The 14,164-nt window shown below is 44.3% G+C and overlaps 4 protein-coding genes across 4 annotated transcripts; 3 read left to right on the top strand and 1 right to left on the bottom strand.

Moving 5' to 3' along the window:
• Positions 1-1,866: 1,866 nt before the first annotated feature.
• Positions 1,867-3,736, bottom strand: ATNIH1004_003677 (uncharacterized protein; the record flags this gene model as incomplete). Its single annotated transcript, XM_033568352.1, has 6 exons — positions 1,867-2,010; positions 2,078-2,786; positions 2,840-2,951; positions 3,020-3,264; positions 3,321-3,362; positions 3,423-3,736. The coding sequence occupies 6 exons, from the start codon at positions 3,734-3,736 to the stop codon at positions 1,867-1,869; spliced, it is 1,566 nt and encodes a 521-aa protein (XP_033430347.1).
• A 3,509-nt stretch (positions 3,737-7,245) lies between these two features.
• On the top strand, positions 7,246-8,203 carry ATNIH1004_003676 (uncharacterized protein; the record flags this gene model as incomplete). Its single annotated transcript, XM_033568351.1, has 2 exons — positions 7,246-7,520; positions 7,618-8,203. The coding sequence occupies 2 exons, from the start codon at positions 7,246-7,248 to the stop codon at positions 8,201-8,203; spliced, it is 861 nt and encodes a 286-aa protein (XP_033430346.1).
• A 1,945-nt stretch (positions 8,204-10,148) lies between these two features.
• On the top strand, positions 10,149-11,561 carry ATNIH1004_003675 (ceramidase; the record flags this gene model as incomplete). Its single annotated transcript, XM_033568350.1, has 7 exons — positions 10,149-10,330; positions 10,379-10,391; positions 10,467-10,527; positions 10,593-10,736; positions 10,817-11,101; positions 11,165-11,282; positions 11,387-11,561. The coding sequence occupies 7 exons, from the start codon at positions 10,149-10,151 to the stop codon at positions 11,559-11,561; spliced, it is 978 nt and encodes a 325-aa protein (XP_033430345.1).
• Positions 11,562-13,075: 1,514 nt separating this feature from the next.
• On the top strand, positions 13,076-14,101 carry ATNIH1004_003674 (uncharacterized protein; the record flags this gene model as incomplete). The annotated part of the gene is made up of 1 exon (XM_033568349.1): positions 13,076-14,101. One exon carries the CDS (start codon positions 13,076-13,078, stop codon positions 14,099-14,101), a length of 1,026 nt encoding a protein of 341 aa, XP_033430344.1.
• Between the last annotated feature and the right edge of the window lie 63 nt (positions 14,102-14,164).

Below are 14,164 nucleotides of genomic sequence, written 5' to 3'. Positions count from 1 at the left end.
TCCACATGAAACCTTCCCCTAACTGCTGGCGATAGACCTGGCTGTGGTGACCTCAATTTATAAATATTAATATAGTCAGCAACCTTACCAGAAATTGTCTACTCCAGAAAGTTGAAGCTATGTACGGTTGTCTTATAGATCTATAGCGTATGGATCGGTAGATATTCTGTTCTATAGCCATAAGGCCCTGGTTATAGCATTGTATGTACTTTCAGTAATCTGCTCTTTAAGAATGTCCAATTTATTCCTTCCGTAAAAATATTTTCACTCTCTACATTTTTTTATCTATGCACACTAGCAACACTACCATTGAATTACAATCTTAAGAAATATTCTGTATAACACAATATACATTTAGGATGATGTTTCTCTGACACAAGAAATAGGCCACATAAGTAAATCTACATCATATGGGCTTCTACTCTACAAAGTGTTTGGAAATGTTAAATCTTAATAATATATAACGGTACTACGATCCTGGTCAGAATTGGGTATTTATTCATGAAGGAAGAGTCGATATCGAAAAACACAGTAAAAGTAATCCGCATGAAAGACTTATAAACGCACTTCCGATATGGGTCGTCTAGTCCATTATCTGATAATATGTCAATGTGTCAACTCGATCTCGCTACTCCGTATAGATAGACCTTGTTTGGCCAAGCGTCTGAGAACAACATCCACCGCCTACATGTCAGCCTAATTGCTACAAGTCACCACACAGAGGGGTTTGGCTCGAATCAGTCATCTTTGACACCTCATTTCTCGCTAACGACGAAGAATGGGTGTTCTTAGCTCAAGACATCTTATAGCGGGGTTTATATCGGCCATCGCTTCATTCTTCATCTCAACAGGCAATTCGAGCATGTCACTCAGCAGTTCTCGACCTGAGCCAGTTCCATGACTGCCTCGCAGTTATCACTCTGCGGCCCTTTTGACCGCGACAGAATCCTGGAATGGAACTCGCGCCCACCTCCCTGCGTGGAGGATATGGTCACTGCGAGGTTTGACCGTATAATACAGGAGAGCCATGCATTTCCCCACGTCTTAAAGCGGGACGTCCTCTTCGCTATCTATTTGAAATGATGTATTCGAGATGATCGCGGAAAGTAAGTGAATCGTGAACTCGTCTTAGCTTCACCTGAAGGCTACTAGTCACCAGCACTGTGTAGAAGTGTGAGTTCGTCGCTGGCGACCCTCCAATTATCAGCGTGCCGCGCCAATTCGGCAAGGAAGGGCCGAGCCTCGAAATGAGGTGCTGGGCGTCACGGGTATTGCTCTATGTTCGAGTGCAAAAACTACTAAGGAAGCTTGGATCTGTAATCGGTTCAATATGGAAGTTATTGGCAGAATATAGCATTTGATCTTTTATTCCGGATATCTTTTGACACTTGCAGTGTGGTGATATTTTACGAGAGGACCGAGCCAATCTAACCGGCTGAGAAACTAGAAAGAGGCCCTGTATAGTGTGGGTAGAGGCATTTATTTTATCCTATGGATGTTCTAAATATCATACCAGATCATATTTGCCTGCTTTCTAGCTGGTATACATATTGTATTTAACTACATATATCAAATTCTAGAGTAATACCTTCTCATTCCGAAGACTCTAGGATAGTCGTGTAGTTAGGAAAGTTTTTAGCGAAGAGGGGAGTCATAGTTTACTCTTTTATAATACAATACACTCTCATGATACCTGAATCTAGGTTTTTTATTCCATCCCAGGACCATAGATTCGAGTATGTATAGAGAATCAACAACCTGGACGAGTTGCGGGTGATAAACTATGTGTTGCGCATATATGCTAAACCCTGAAATCTATTGAATCCTATCCAGTTTAAAGTATAGTAAATTAACAAATGTAATACCCTATATGACATTCTCCCACGTTTTTGTTGTAAAGGTCTGCAAACTAGGCTCACAGATCTTCCCAGGAGGAGGCAGGGTCCCATCCTCAAAATACCTCCGGACAGTATTTGCCGTGCAGAGAGAGAACTGACCGAGAGACGAATGCTACGTATTATTAGCCACTAAGACACTAGAATTGAACACCGTATCCATCAGAACAAAAAAAACGTACCCCGTATCCATGATGCTCTAGCACCACACTGTCTTCAAGCCCCCAACTCACATTATACGCAGAGGCCAACGGCGTAACGGGGTCAAACGTATTCCCGATTAATAGTATAGGATGGGGTGTTTTAACGTTAAAGTCACCGGTGTATCGCTCCTTGGCTGCTAGTTTCCACTGCGCACACGGCACTTCTATAAAGTCGTTGAAGTCACCTCCTATATTGCTGAGGGACCAAGAGTCGTAGAGGACCGGAGCGAGCTGCTGAAGGTTTGAAGATCGGGGTATCTTGTCGGAGCAGCGGATGCTCAAGAGGGATTCAAGTATGGTTGGATTGCGGGTTTTCACTTTATTTTCTTCGGCAGCGGCAGCATTAGAACTACCTCTGTCTGAAGATAACTTATCACCAAAAATCGACATAAGACCGGTCACATTCCTAAGTATGGCAAAATCCAAAAGGGTCGATAATTCTGGCCACAGGTTTGTACCATACAGTTGACCCAGAATTATCGACTTGACCATATCGTAGGTAATTACACCAGCGCCAGGGATCTCTATGGGATAAACTTTGAGTGTTTCAAGGAAATTGTGGATGTCTGCTTCCATTTCGGAGGGAAAATTGTATCTCTTCGCAAGAGGACAGAGACTCGGTGCGGCGAGACAGCCCGCACAGAAGCCGTAAAAGACTTTGTCAGTGTCGAGGGACATTTGCGAGTCACTGCATTGAATTAGTATTACATGTATTACATAGAGTCTGGCTAGACAGCATACTATCCATGCAGATATTCATGCGCATTCTGCACCCCATCTAAGACTACTTTCCCCATACGATTCGGGAACATGGATACAGTAGTGGCGCCCAGGACGGTTCCGTAGGAGAAGCCTGGTAATTAATATAAGTATATGTTTCGCAAACGTATACATGGATGGATACTAGGCATGCATTCTCACCCCAGTAGTTCAACTTCTCCAGACCAAGTGCATCAACAACCTGCATTATATCCCTTGCAACAAACGCTGTTCCGAGCAATTCACCAGTCTGTCTGTTGTTTTGGTAACATTTTTCCACCATCACAGCACTCTGATTCCACATGTGGTTCAGTGCTCCTTTCGACGCCGTACCGTGGTTAAATTGAAGGAGGGCGAATTCTTGTTCGTTTTCAGAGCATAGGAATGGTAAGGTTTTACCGACGCCTCTGCATAATTCGCATCTATGAGCACTCAGACAAGGGTCGATTTTGAGGAATCAAACCTGGTATTAAACGTGATCAGATCAAAGTCCCCTCCAAGTGTCCTAGTGATACATCATGTAAGCATATGCTATGTAGTACGTAGGGTAGTTCTAAAACCATACGCTTGCAATTGAGCCCCTAATACCGCCATACTCGAGAGGCTGTCTTCTCCTGGACCGCCGAAATTAAAAAGGATCGGCTCCTTCATCTCGCCTTTTTTTGATGGATTTTTGGCTGCTACCTTGGCCAGATCGAGGGTCAGGGTCCTGTTAGGCTGTGGGTCGGTGTAGTCGAGAGGAACTTCTAGGGTGCCGCAGATCATAGGCGCAGACTCATCTTTCAAGCCGCATGGGCCGGACCAGTGGATTTGGGCTGCTTGAGCCACGGGTAGAGTGGCTATGGCCTGTAATATAAAATTTAAGTATGAGCGGTGCATTTTTGGGTGTTCTCGAGATGTTAAGTGAAGTGTGCCTGTCTAAGTGTAGAGCAGACTTCTTATACTTTGAGCGGCATATAGGAACATTGATTTTAAAAGTATAGCACAGCCCCAGAAGCGCAGGGCCTTATTTGGATTTGCAAGGACAGGATCATAAGTTGAGGTTGTTAAATTGAGGCTATGTTGGTTGATTTCCTTATTGGCCCACTAGGGTCAGTAGATAATTTTCCCAATCAGGTACTATCCAGCGCTCTACAGCCCAGTCCCGGTCTTGCACACCTGACCATGAATTAGCTGGTTGGGGTTGTATTTTACAGATAAACTCGAAGTGCAGCTGTTACTATTTTTACTGACAGTCGGCTTTCTCCATGTTCCCTCCCGATTTCAATCCTCGCTTCCGGATACGTGCAAGCAGTTCCAACGGAGAAACGGTAGACAAGTCGGCATAGGGCCCAATTAAGGCACAGAATAAGGGACTACTCGCAATTCCCCAAAATATGTCTCCCGTTGCCCACCGCACACCTAGGTGCAGAAGAGGACACTCACCAGTGATTGTAACAGAACCCTTCCGTCAGGATATTGACGTGAGCCGTAAAGTCTTGAATTTATTTCGAGTTATTGTCTGGTGTTTGTCACAAGCTACCCTTTTTTCTAGGCGTATGGTATTAAACTAGCCCAACTGTTGGTCGGCACTTTCCGAGAGGAACATTAAAAGTATGTCCGTGAATAAGTAGAAGTGACGAACTTGTGGCATCCTGTGGAGCTATCGTTCCGAACAATTTATCTTACTGCGCTCGATTTTCTCCTTCAACTCTACGCAGTAGTCAAAACATGTATTGAAGGACAAGGTAGCCTGGCCGACAATAAGGACATTGACGTTCAGCGTCGCGCCAACGAGAGCTGCACCGATGCCAAATATACACATACATCCCATACAAAAGATGAACCGACAGAAAATATTACACAAGCTGGAGGCGAGCGGCTGGCTCAGCACGCACAGCAGTAAGTAGACCGAGCTGGCCCAGATATATTGGATGGTAGACGCGTCCAGATTACTTTTTATCGTCTGCTTCCATTGGAAGCATCTACCAGTAGGTTTAGGGCACCATTCCCTACCGTAGGTCACCACGCGACGACCGTCCCCATCTGACGACCGATTTCACAGCAACATCTAAGTCAGGAATTGAAGCTTTAGAGCCACATAAACTTTTATGCAGAGATATTTTAAGGGAATAAAATAAGAGTCATAAAGAAGTTGTCAAGGTTTTTTAATTATCCCGAAAGCGTTGTGGTAGCCGGATTTGCCTTCCTCGACGATTGACTGCCAGAGGGGCCTCTTCAATAACATCAGCAGCTGGTTCAACAATATCCTCCTGATCTTTAACGGTAGATGGCCTGGAAGGTTTCTCCTTGCCTCTTTTAACCCGTTTGAAGTTATTTTAAAGCTGTAAATCTGCCTCTTTAGCCAGGCGCTTCTCTGTCTTTTGGTGTCTTTTTTGCTCTGCTTCCTGGATACGCGACTCCCTATTAGATGCCCTAATTCTCTTTCTTTTTTTAACTAAGCGTTGTTTCTCTTCCTTTTCCTGCTACCGGAGGATCTTTTCTCTTTTAAAGCCTTAGCAAGCTGTATTACCTTCTCTTTTTCCATTTAAAGATCCCGAGCTTGCTGGATTTTCCTAGGAGAATAGAATACTGCGTAGCCATCTTCTGGGGCACGTAAATTAAATATAAGAGGCTTTCCACGCTTTCTTCTCTTCTGCTCATTCTGGAGGGCATTTTCGAGGCCTTCACAGTGCAGTTTAAGCAGAATACTCTCTGTAGAGAGGCAGTGTATTATAGAACTCAATTTTTTGGTCTTTTTACTATAAATATCGGAAACAACATGCTTGAGGAGCCTTTCAATCTTCTGCCAGTTTTCTGCTTGCAGAACTAAGTGTAAGGATTCACTCGAGGAATACCCATATGTATGAGCACGCAAAGCACCGACTTTAGACCCCAGAATCATCACATACCTGTATGGATCCTTCGCATTCACTCGAGGTTAGCTGCGCTAAAAGGTACGTAGTGATCTTGAAATTGCAGAGGAAATACTTTCACTCAATTAAGCACCATCTTTGGAATATCTTCGGCCCAAAGATGCAGAAAATAATAGCTGAGCTGACAGGAACTGTCCCATCATCGACCTTCCTTAGGGTATTGTCGGGTGGAAAGATATGAACGATCCTCTTAATCTAAGGTACATCACCTCTTTTATTTATAAATGAAAAGTTTAAAGAGAAAGGATAAAAGAACTATTCACTAATACAAAGCTATTTTAGTTATTTACTTAGAACTTTGCTCGCGGAAACGGGTAATCCTAGAACTAGTCAAGTACCTATTTCCTGAGGCCAGAAGGTAGACTATATGTGCGCCAGGAACGAAGATTATTAATATTAAATAGAGGTCCATCAATACCTTTGGTATAGCTTCGGTAGACTGGGGTTTGAAGCTAATTCGGACTCGTTTCTTCTGTGCCTCTGGGAATATTTATTCTCAGCAGCTCACTATTTCTAATGTTAGTAACTGACCAGTCCGAATACAGTTATATTCTGTAAACAGACAGGACTTCATATTAATTGTCTCGACGCTGAATAATATCAGACACAGGCTGGAAATCTTATAATAATACCCGGTATTACCAATCAATACATTAATTCAATAGCGGAGTTAACGATCACGCTCTTCGCATTCCCCTTGTTAGTGACAGCAACGAACAACCCTTGTCATACTAGTTAATGGGATAAGGAATGATCGTCGGATAAAATTATAGGTATTATTATAGTAAGGGTCTAGTATACACACTAAATACAGCCCCCTGCATACAGAGTATCCAATACAACATGCTTGCCTACTAGCTTTAACATCCCGGGCTAAACAGAAAATAATTAATTTCATCTTATTTAACCCTATCACAGCCCTGCCGCTTACTTATACTTATTAAGACAGGCCGCTGTCTTATTAACACTCAAATCAAGCAGAAACTAATATATTAAAAAGCCAACCAAAGCTAACATGGCCAGCGCTGGGTATAACAGTCGACTTGAGTGGAGATTAGCCCTCTAATAATTAGTCTGCATAAGATCGTGAACCGGCGCAGCGCTTTAAGAATATGTTCGAATAAGAATTTACCTGTTAGCGCCAGACAATTTTACGTCTCCATTAAAATAATCAGGGACTGATCGGCATCCCTCTTCCCTAGTCTGCCTCAGAATGCCTTAATAAAGGTTGTAGCCGCTCTCTCGAAGGGTTCAGATAATCCACTCCCTATATTCTATACCATTCTCGGACTCAGCCTATTCAGTTATGGAGATGCCATAGTAGGCAGCAAACTAACAGTTTACGCCCTTTTTTTTTTTGTTGTTGTTTCTTTTTTGCCTGTTTAAAGAAAATTAGCCTTTTTACTTTCATGTTGGACGACTGTGTAATACTAAGTCTCACCGACGGTTAAATAAAACCTGATTCGACTTCTAATGGAGCATCAAGACGAAATCTCTAGCTCGGCTCCAGAGGTAGTTCCCTATCGAGGTATTGAAGCTATTAATATAGAGAACACTCAGAAGATCGCATACCGGCCTGCCAGCTGGCCACAGAACGCGATAGCTGCGGATAGAGCCGTGCAAGAAGGAAAACAAAGGATCTGCGGACTGACGCCAAAGATATTCTGGATTCTCCTGTTAATCATGGCGTTGCTCATTGCGGCGGGAATCGGGGGAGGCGTTGGTGGTGGTTTAGCGAGTCAGAAAAGGTACACTAATATACGGAGTATTTATTTCTCGATATTTTCTTTCCGGAGATAATTGCTTTCTTGATTGCTAATAATGCTCCGTGTGATATTTGTGTAGCCACTCTGCCCCATCTTCGATCCCTGTCGAGACCAACAGTCCTACCAACACCGTTCGAGATCTCTCCACCTCGTTAACAGGCACGGCCACCAGCACCAGCGTAAATCCTACCAGCACGAAGCCCTACGGTCTCCTAAACTCCGGCTGTAATGGCACGGATAATCAGTACTACACTCCTAACAACCCCGCAGATAATTCAAGTCCGTTCACTGTCAATAATCGCACTCTGAAGTACAAGATCCACTGTTACCAGAATATCCCAGATAGTATGTCATTCAATAACCCGCAGATTATCAAGCTTGGACAGTTGAAGGGGCTGGAAAGTCTGCAGGAGTGCATTAAAGCATGTGCAACCCTCAACTACGCCATAGCGGCTGCATTCGGGGGGAAAAAGGCGGAGGTACCGTTCAACAATCTATGCAGTGGCGTCGTGTATTCCTATCAGAATTATATCCAGGGACAGCCTATAAACTGCGATCTCAATAGCGGAGTCAAAGAGAGTGCATCAAGGGTTTCATGGACGGATAATCGTGGTCCAGAGACACACACCCAGGTTGATTCGGCGGTTCTGGACTGGGATGATTAGTGAATGTTTATATTTATCATGGGATGGTACATGATTCTCTTAGTATAACTGCGGTTCTGTGGTCGATGTATAGATATGGTTTTTTTTTTTTTAATTGTCCGTATTGATACCCCATTGGTGGGAACACTAACTTTAAACTTAAATTTATGAATTAGTTAGATTGAAAGCTATATGAACAAGCTACATGGACAAATACAGTCATCGGAATTATATGCAGAAGTGCTTACGTATCCCTCGTTCTGTGCCCTTAGCGCCTGCAGCGTCGACACCACCTGCTGTCTGACCACTGCCCATGAGGTCCAGAACCCCAGCTCGGCCAGACACCCGTCGCAGAGGCCAGGTCGATATGCGGGAAGCTGATGTCGGCGAGCCAGCTGCGCACCGAATACGATAGTCCTCCTCCCTAGTAAAGCGTCTCAAAAACAACCTCTGGATCCCAGAGCCAAATACCAACAGATTTCCATGTACTTTTAATATTTTCAGTTGATAATGCCGCATTCCAGCTTGGCCAGAATAGCCTGAAGAAATCCCGTTTGGTAATATGGCTTAGGCCCTGGCAGGCATGTAGAAATGCCTCCAACTTATTCTATAAGCATAGACAACGGGCCAAAGATACTGACATCAAGCGGTTGCAGTGTATGGGTAGAATAAGGTGGATAGGTTATTAAATATATCTTATTAGCTTCACAGAAGTTAATAAACTTCATAGAAATGTGAGAGTTATAGCCATCTAGTATTAAAAGGCGCTAACACCTCCTGGCTTTGTCTTTTGGCTCCCGGTCAAAAATATCTCAAGGCCATGCAAATCCTATTTCATCATTTATCCAGCCAGATAAAGAAGAGGCAAAGAACGCCTAATAATCTATAGTATTAAAGCCTTGAAGCCATGAATCCTGTATCTTGCCAGAACTTGCTTGGTGTCAGGGCCTAGGTCGAACCATGCCTGAGGCACCAAGTCTGCTTTATTTACTGTTAATCCTATAATGTAGGGATTTCCCACATTTCCTGTATAATAGAATTCTTTCTTCCTTCCTTCTCTACGTTCGATGTTTCGTTAGATCGCCACCTTAGATAGAATCTATCCATTTTACCAAGGTGTATAGGATCATCACGCTTGGTATATTAAGCCAGGAGACAGTGAGGTCTTATCTGCACAGATACAGGCAATTGTAGTAATCCACTCCTGATTACTATCCTGTAGGCGTTGTTTAAGGCCATCCTTTTTATATTACTGTTAGAGAAGATCCTCTTACCTTTAGAAAGCACTCCAATTAGGAATCCTTTCTTATCTATATTATATATATTCTCTGCCTGTATGTCATATTCTGGTATATTTGTATGCAGAATCCGCCCGTTTGTGTGAAGAATCTATAGCAGTGGTATAGCGGTAAAGGAGCTCCTCTTGATGCCTCTTTAGAAAACGGCCGGGCCAGTTCTTTCCAGGCTTAACTCCAGTAATTTTCTTACGAAATTTCGAAGCATCCCACATGAGGGATATAGGCCACGGCTAGATAGCTTATTTATACATTTTATAAGCTCTTTGGTCTGCTGGTTGTTAAGATTTAGTTGGTTTTTATACATACCGCTAAAGCCGCATTGATAGGGTCCATATTGACTGAGTTGTGATGGTTTAAAATCTACGATTCAAAAGTCGGTGTACCTAGAAATCGGTCGCCAGATGGGGACGGTCGTCACGTGATGACCTACGGTACCGGAAGAGCGATCGGAAAGATCGTTGTCCCTAATGCAACCGTGAAGGCGCACATGGAGATGGAGAGACCGACGGGATAGAAGCGAATATCCCCGGGCGGATCCCTCTGTGTGTGCTAGACATGATGAATCAGGTCTTTCCTTGCGGACGAAAAGGTTTCCTTGACGGTAAGCAAGACGAGGGAATCCCGCCATTGCGTGATAGAAAAAGGCCACGGTTGGCGGAGACAACAACATGGTATCGGCTTCCGTCTCCGATCGCCCGACACCCGATCTACCCTGGCTGTACTTTGTTTGTCTTGCTGACACTCCTATTCTTTGCCACATTTCCAAGTTTGTCGCAACTCATCAGCATCCAAGTATGACCTCAGACTCTCCGATCGACCCCTTTTGGGGGCTACCAAGCTCGAAAGCTAAGTTAGTTATGCGAATTAATCCATAGGCGTCAAGCTAATCTCGCATCAGCTTTTGTGAGAAGGTAGTGATCATGATAATTAACCCGAGATCAATTTGCCTGGTAATGCACATACAGCTAACATTGTGTACTGGGTAGGACTACGTAGTGACAAGATACGTCGCCGAATTCATCAACACCTTAACCAACCTAGTCTACGGTAGGCAGCGACGTGGTAACCTGCATTCTTTATTAGGAGATCCTACTCACAACCCTTCTCCCCAGTGTTCTACGCGATCTATGGGCTCTACAAGCTGCGACAGAAATCCAACACCGGTTTCATTCGCGTCCTCCCTTACTGGGGTTTGATGACTGTCGGAGTATGTTCGGCCATCTACCATGCCAGCCTCCAGTACCACACCCAAATGCGTAGGTCTCGCATACCCCCTGTCAATTACTGGTTTCTTTTGAACCAGAAGTCCGTTCGCTAAAATGGTATTTTTTCTTAGTGGATGACCTGTCTATGCTCTTTGCGACCACTCCTGTCCTGCACCGCGTCTTAACCGTCAATTCTCGACGCAGGGACTCCTTCATTGCGGGTCTCGTGCTATATCCAGCTCTCACTGGAATAGTAATATACCATGTATCAACGGACGAGTTAATCCTGCACGCTATATTCTTTGTCGGTAGTGTCGCGATTATCGGAATCCGAACTATGCAGCTCGTCAAGCTCCGCACGCCGGAAAATTCAGCGATTAGGCAACAAGTATGGGGTATGGTTCGATTTGGGGCATGTACGTTAATTAATCCCTCCACATAAAGTACATGTATGATTGGAGGGGCTGATTCTAACAAAGTCATTTTCCATCTCGGATACTCCGTCTGGCTGCTGGATGGTTGGCTGTGCGACTGGCTCAGAACAACACGGGCGGCAGTTGGACTTCCATGGGCGTGGCTACTCGAGCTTCACGGGTGGTATGTTCTGGCCCTACGTTCTTCTGTTAATATTTTTTTTTTTTTTTTTTTTTTTTTTATTTTTTATTTCCCGTCTATAGGAGGATGAAACTAATCGGAAGCAGGTGGCACACGTTCACCGGAATTGGTGCCTACATTTTCATCGCGTTGATTGATCACCTAGTATCTGGTGAGGATCTCCAGGACATTGAAAGCTTGTTTGCCTGGCCTGCTCCATGGGCTTCTCGGTCAATATTTGCAGGGACAGCGTCCACTGTGACGCACAAAAAACAGCACTGAATTGAATAAGCATTCGCTCCCTGACATCTCAGAAGCAGAGAGTTTCGTGGTAGTGAATTGGTTTGGAGCGATTTTCCTCGAATTTTGATGCTCTCTAATCTAGTATCTTGACCATACTTCGATGCTCTTTTAATTTGTTCTTGCTCTGCCTTTTTCCCTTGCTCTTTTTCCTTTTATTCTCCTTCTTCTTCTTCCCTTTATTTTTTTTTTTTTTTTTTCGTCGTGGATGATTGTAAGGTCCGTTACACACTAGGGAAGTCACTATCCATCATACCTGTGGATGCTGCTTCCAAAACATAAAAATCCACAGTGCCGTCACTTGGCACTACTGAAGTTCACTAGATTTCCACTCAGACTTGAATCCATAGACAGCAACAAACCAGCAGTAAAATCCGGGTCTGTAGACAGGTCCGCACCCATTACAACCGTTATCACAAAATCCAAAACGGCGCCCCAGTGCCTCGAGGGGGTTTGAAAAAGTCCCCTTGTTTACCCTTCTAGTAGCTGTTGGAGCGTCTACAGCAACTCCACATCGCTAAGAGCTCCGGGGTCCCTAATTACGCTGGATGAGAGTACTGATATGGCGGGGAGTGAGTCTCTGGATAGGAGCCTCGAGGTGTCAGCCAGAGTTCGAGGAATATTATCAGTGACCAGCTTTACCGTGTAACAGCGCATGGTCTGCTCGTATCCTCATCCATAGTGATCAAGACTCAAACTACATCCTTGACATCGGTGAGGATTGTGCTACTTGTTGAGCTAGTTGAAAGGGCTCCCACATAGTCAGTAGGATAGTTAGGATGTTATAGATCGTTAGGAGCTAAAAAGGACCACCTGGTAGACCCTGTGCATGGAGGTGCAGTTGTCATTTCCGAGCCTGAACTAAAGCTTCTGCAATTCTTCCAGGTGGTTATTTGCCCTTGAAGGCCTTTCTAGGTATTAGATATCAAGATAAATAGACGAGGAAGGTGTTCACATTGGGACCGTAGAAGACTCACAAGAGAAAGCAGTGCTTGTAAATTAATTATTCTAGGGTGAAGAAGAAATTCAATGTCTGCGAACGCGCTCAGCGCATTTTTCGAGAACGGGCTTAATAAGTCTAACGCCATATGATGTCGAGCCTTACCCATCAGGGTCAGGAGAATAATATTATTGAAACAGAGGCACGATGCAGTATCCTATGTTTTCCGTGATGACCATGCCTTGGACGTCGCGTTCAGCTAAACACATTTACATGATGTTTATGTGGTTTGCATGCAGACCGTATTGGGATAAGATAATTAGGGCAGGGTGCTAGGGCTGGGAAGCTCCCCACCATACTCTCGCCACTTCGCTTGACTGTTTCATGCGATGTCCCAATATGGACTAGCTTTATTATTCTGATGGTAGAGTAGATCATCAGTCCAATACTAGAGTGCTACGGGAGCCCCACAATTGAGAATTGCCTTCATGGTCAGAAATTTTCCTTATCATGAAGAGCTTCCAAACACATCAGAAATCAAATCCAATATACGAAAATGAATCCCCTTCGCTACCTGGCACCCCCGCGCCCATTCGTGGAGATCTCCAAAGCCACGAATAAAGAGATCAAGGAGCGAATATGCTACGTGGACTCCATGACTACACTCTCTCACTTCAAAGTATCAGAGGCGGAACACGACAGACTTCTCTCCTATAGAGATGCATGCAACACCCTCGCTGAAAGTAGCGATAAAGAAGACCGCGAATGCGCCAAATTAAGCATCACCGACTATGAAAACAGCCTTAGAGAGAACAGCGACCCACCGAGGCTGTCCTTCGACCTGGCGACCAAGACCAAACTGGGCGAAGAACTCGACAATCTCTGGAACATGTGGACCTTCACCCGGTATGAAAAATACCTGCCCGATCAAGTAATGCAAGAGGCCAAACGACACTCTTCTTCTAAGGTCTCCGATCCCTGGCACAGGGAGTTCTGGAAACCATTCAACGGACGACTGGAAGCGGAGGCTGATGCTTTCTCTATGGTTCTTTTGGGAAAGAATGCTCATAATAAATGTCCTACTTTCCTGTTACTTGCGCTCCTGTGTGAGCGCCATACCCTTGACTGGGACGACACAATCGAATTGATCAAGGCTTGTGCTTGTGACGGGGACGTCATCATTCCGAAGACAGATTTGGTCGAGCTGATCCAGACGCGTGATGCCGCTCTTCTTGCAAAGAGGCTGGATCATGATGAGGCCAGTATCTCACTTTCTGTGGAGCACGTTATGGGTGTGGCGACTATGGTGTTGGCTTTCTTTGCTACGCATCTTCCCGAAGCTTTGTATGAGATGGAGGAGTTTGATGCAACGAAGTGGGAGCCTAAGAAGCTCTTGTTGGATCTGTTCCAGCTGAAGGAGGGGCATGAACAGGCGATAAAAGAATTGATGCAGGAGATGTACGATAAGATGTTAAATGCTGAGTCTGATGATGATTTTGATGATGAGGAGTGGGAGGAGGAAGAAGAAGAAGATGATGATGATGATGAAGCTGCATTCAGCGATGAATCAGAGGATTATTGAATGTGCTATCTGTTGAATGAATAGATAAATTTGGTTAAGTATTATAGAAAATCTGAATTATAA

This window comes from Aspergillus tanneri (assembly GCF_003426965.1).
Source record: "Aspergillus tanneri strain NIH1004 chromosome Unknown AapTan_1_pilon_pilon_pilon, whole genome shotgun sequence".
In the NCBI taxonomy this organism is placed as follows: domain Eukaryota; kingdom Fungi; phylum Ascomycota; class Eurotiomycetes; order Eurotiales; family Aspergillaceae; genus Aspergillus; species Aspergillus tanneri.
The sequence above is the reverse complement of the archived record's forward strand: the minus strand, read 5'-3'. Positions and strand labels throughout refer to the sequence as shown.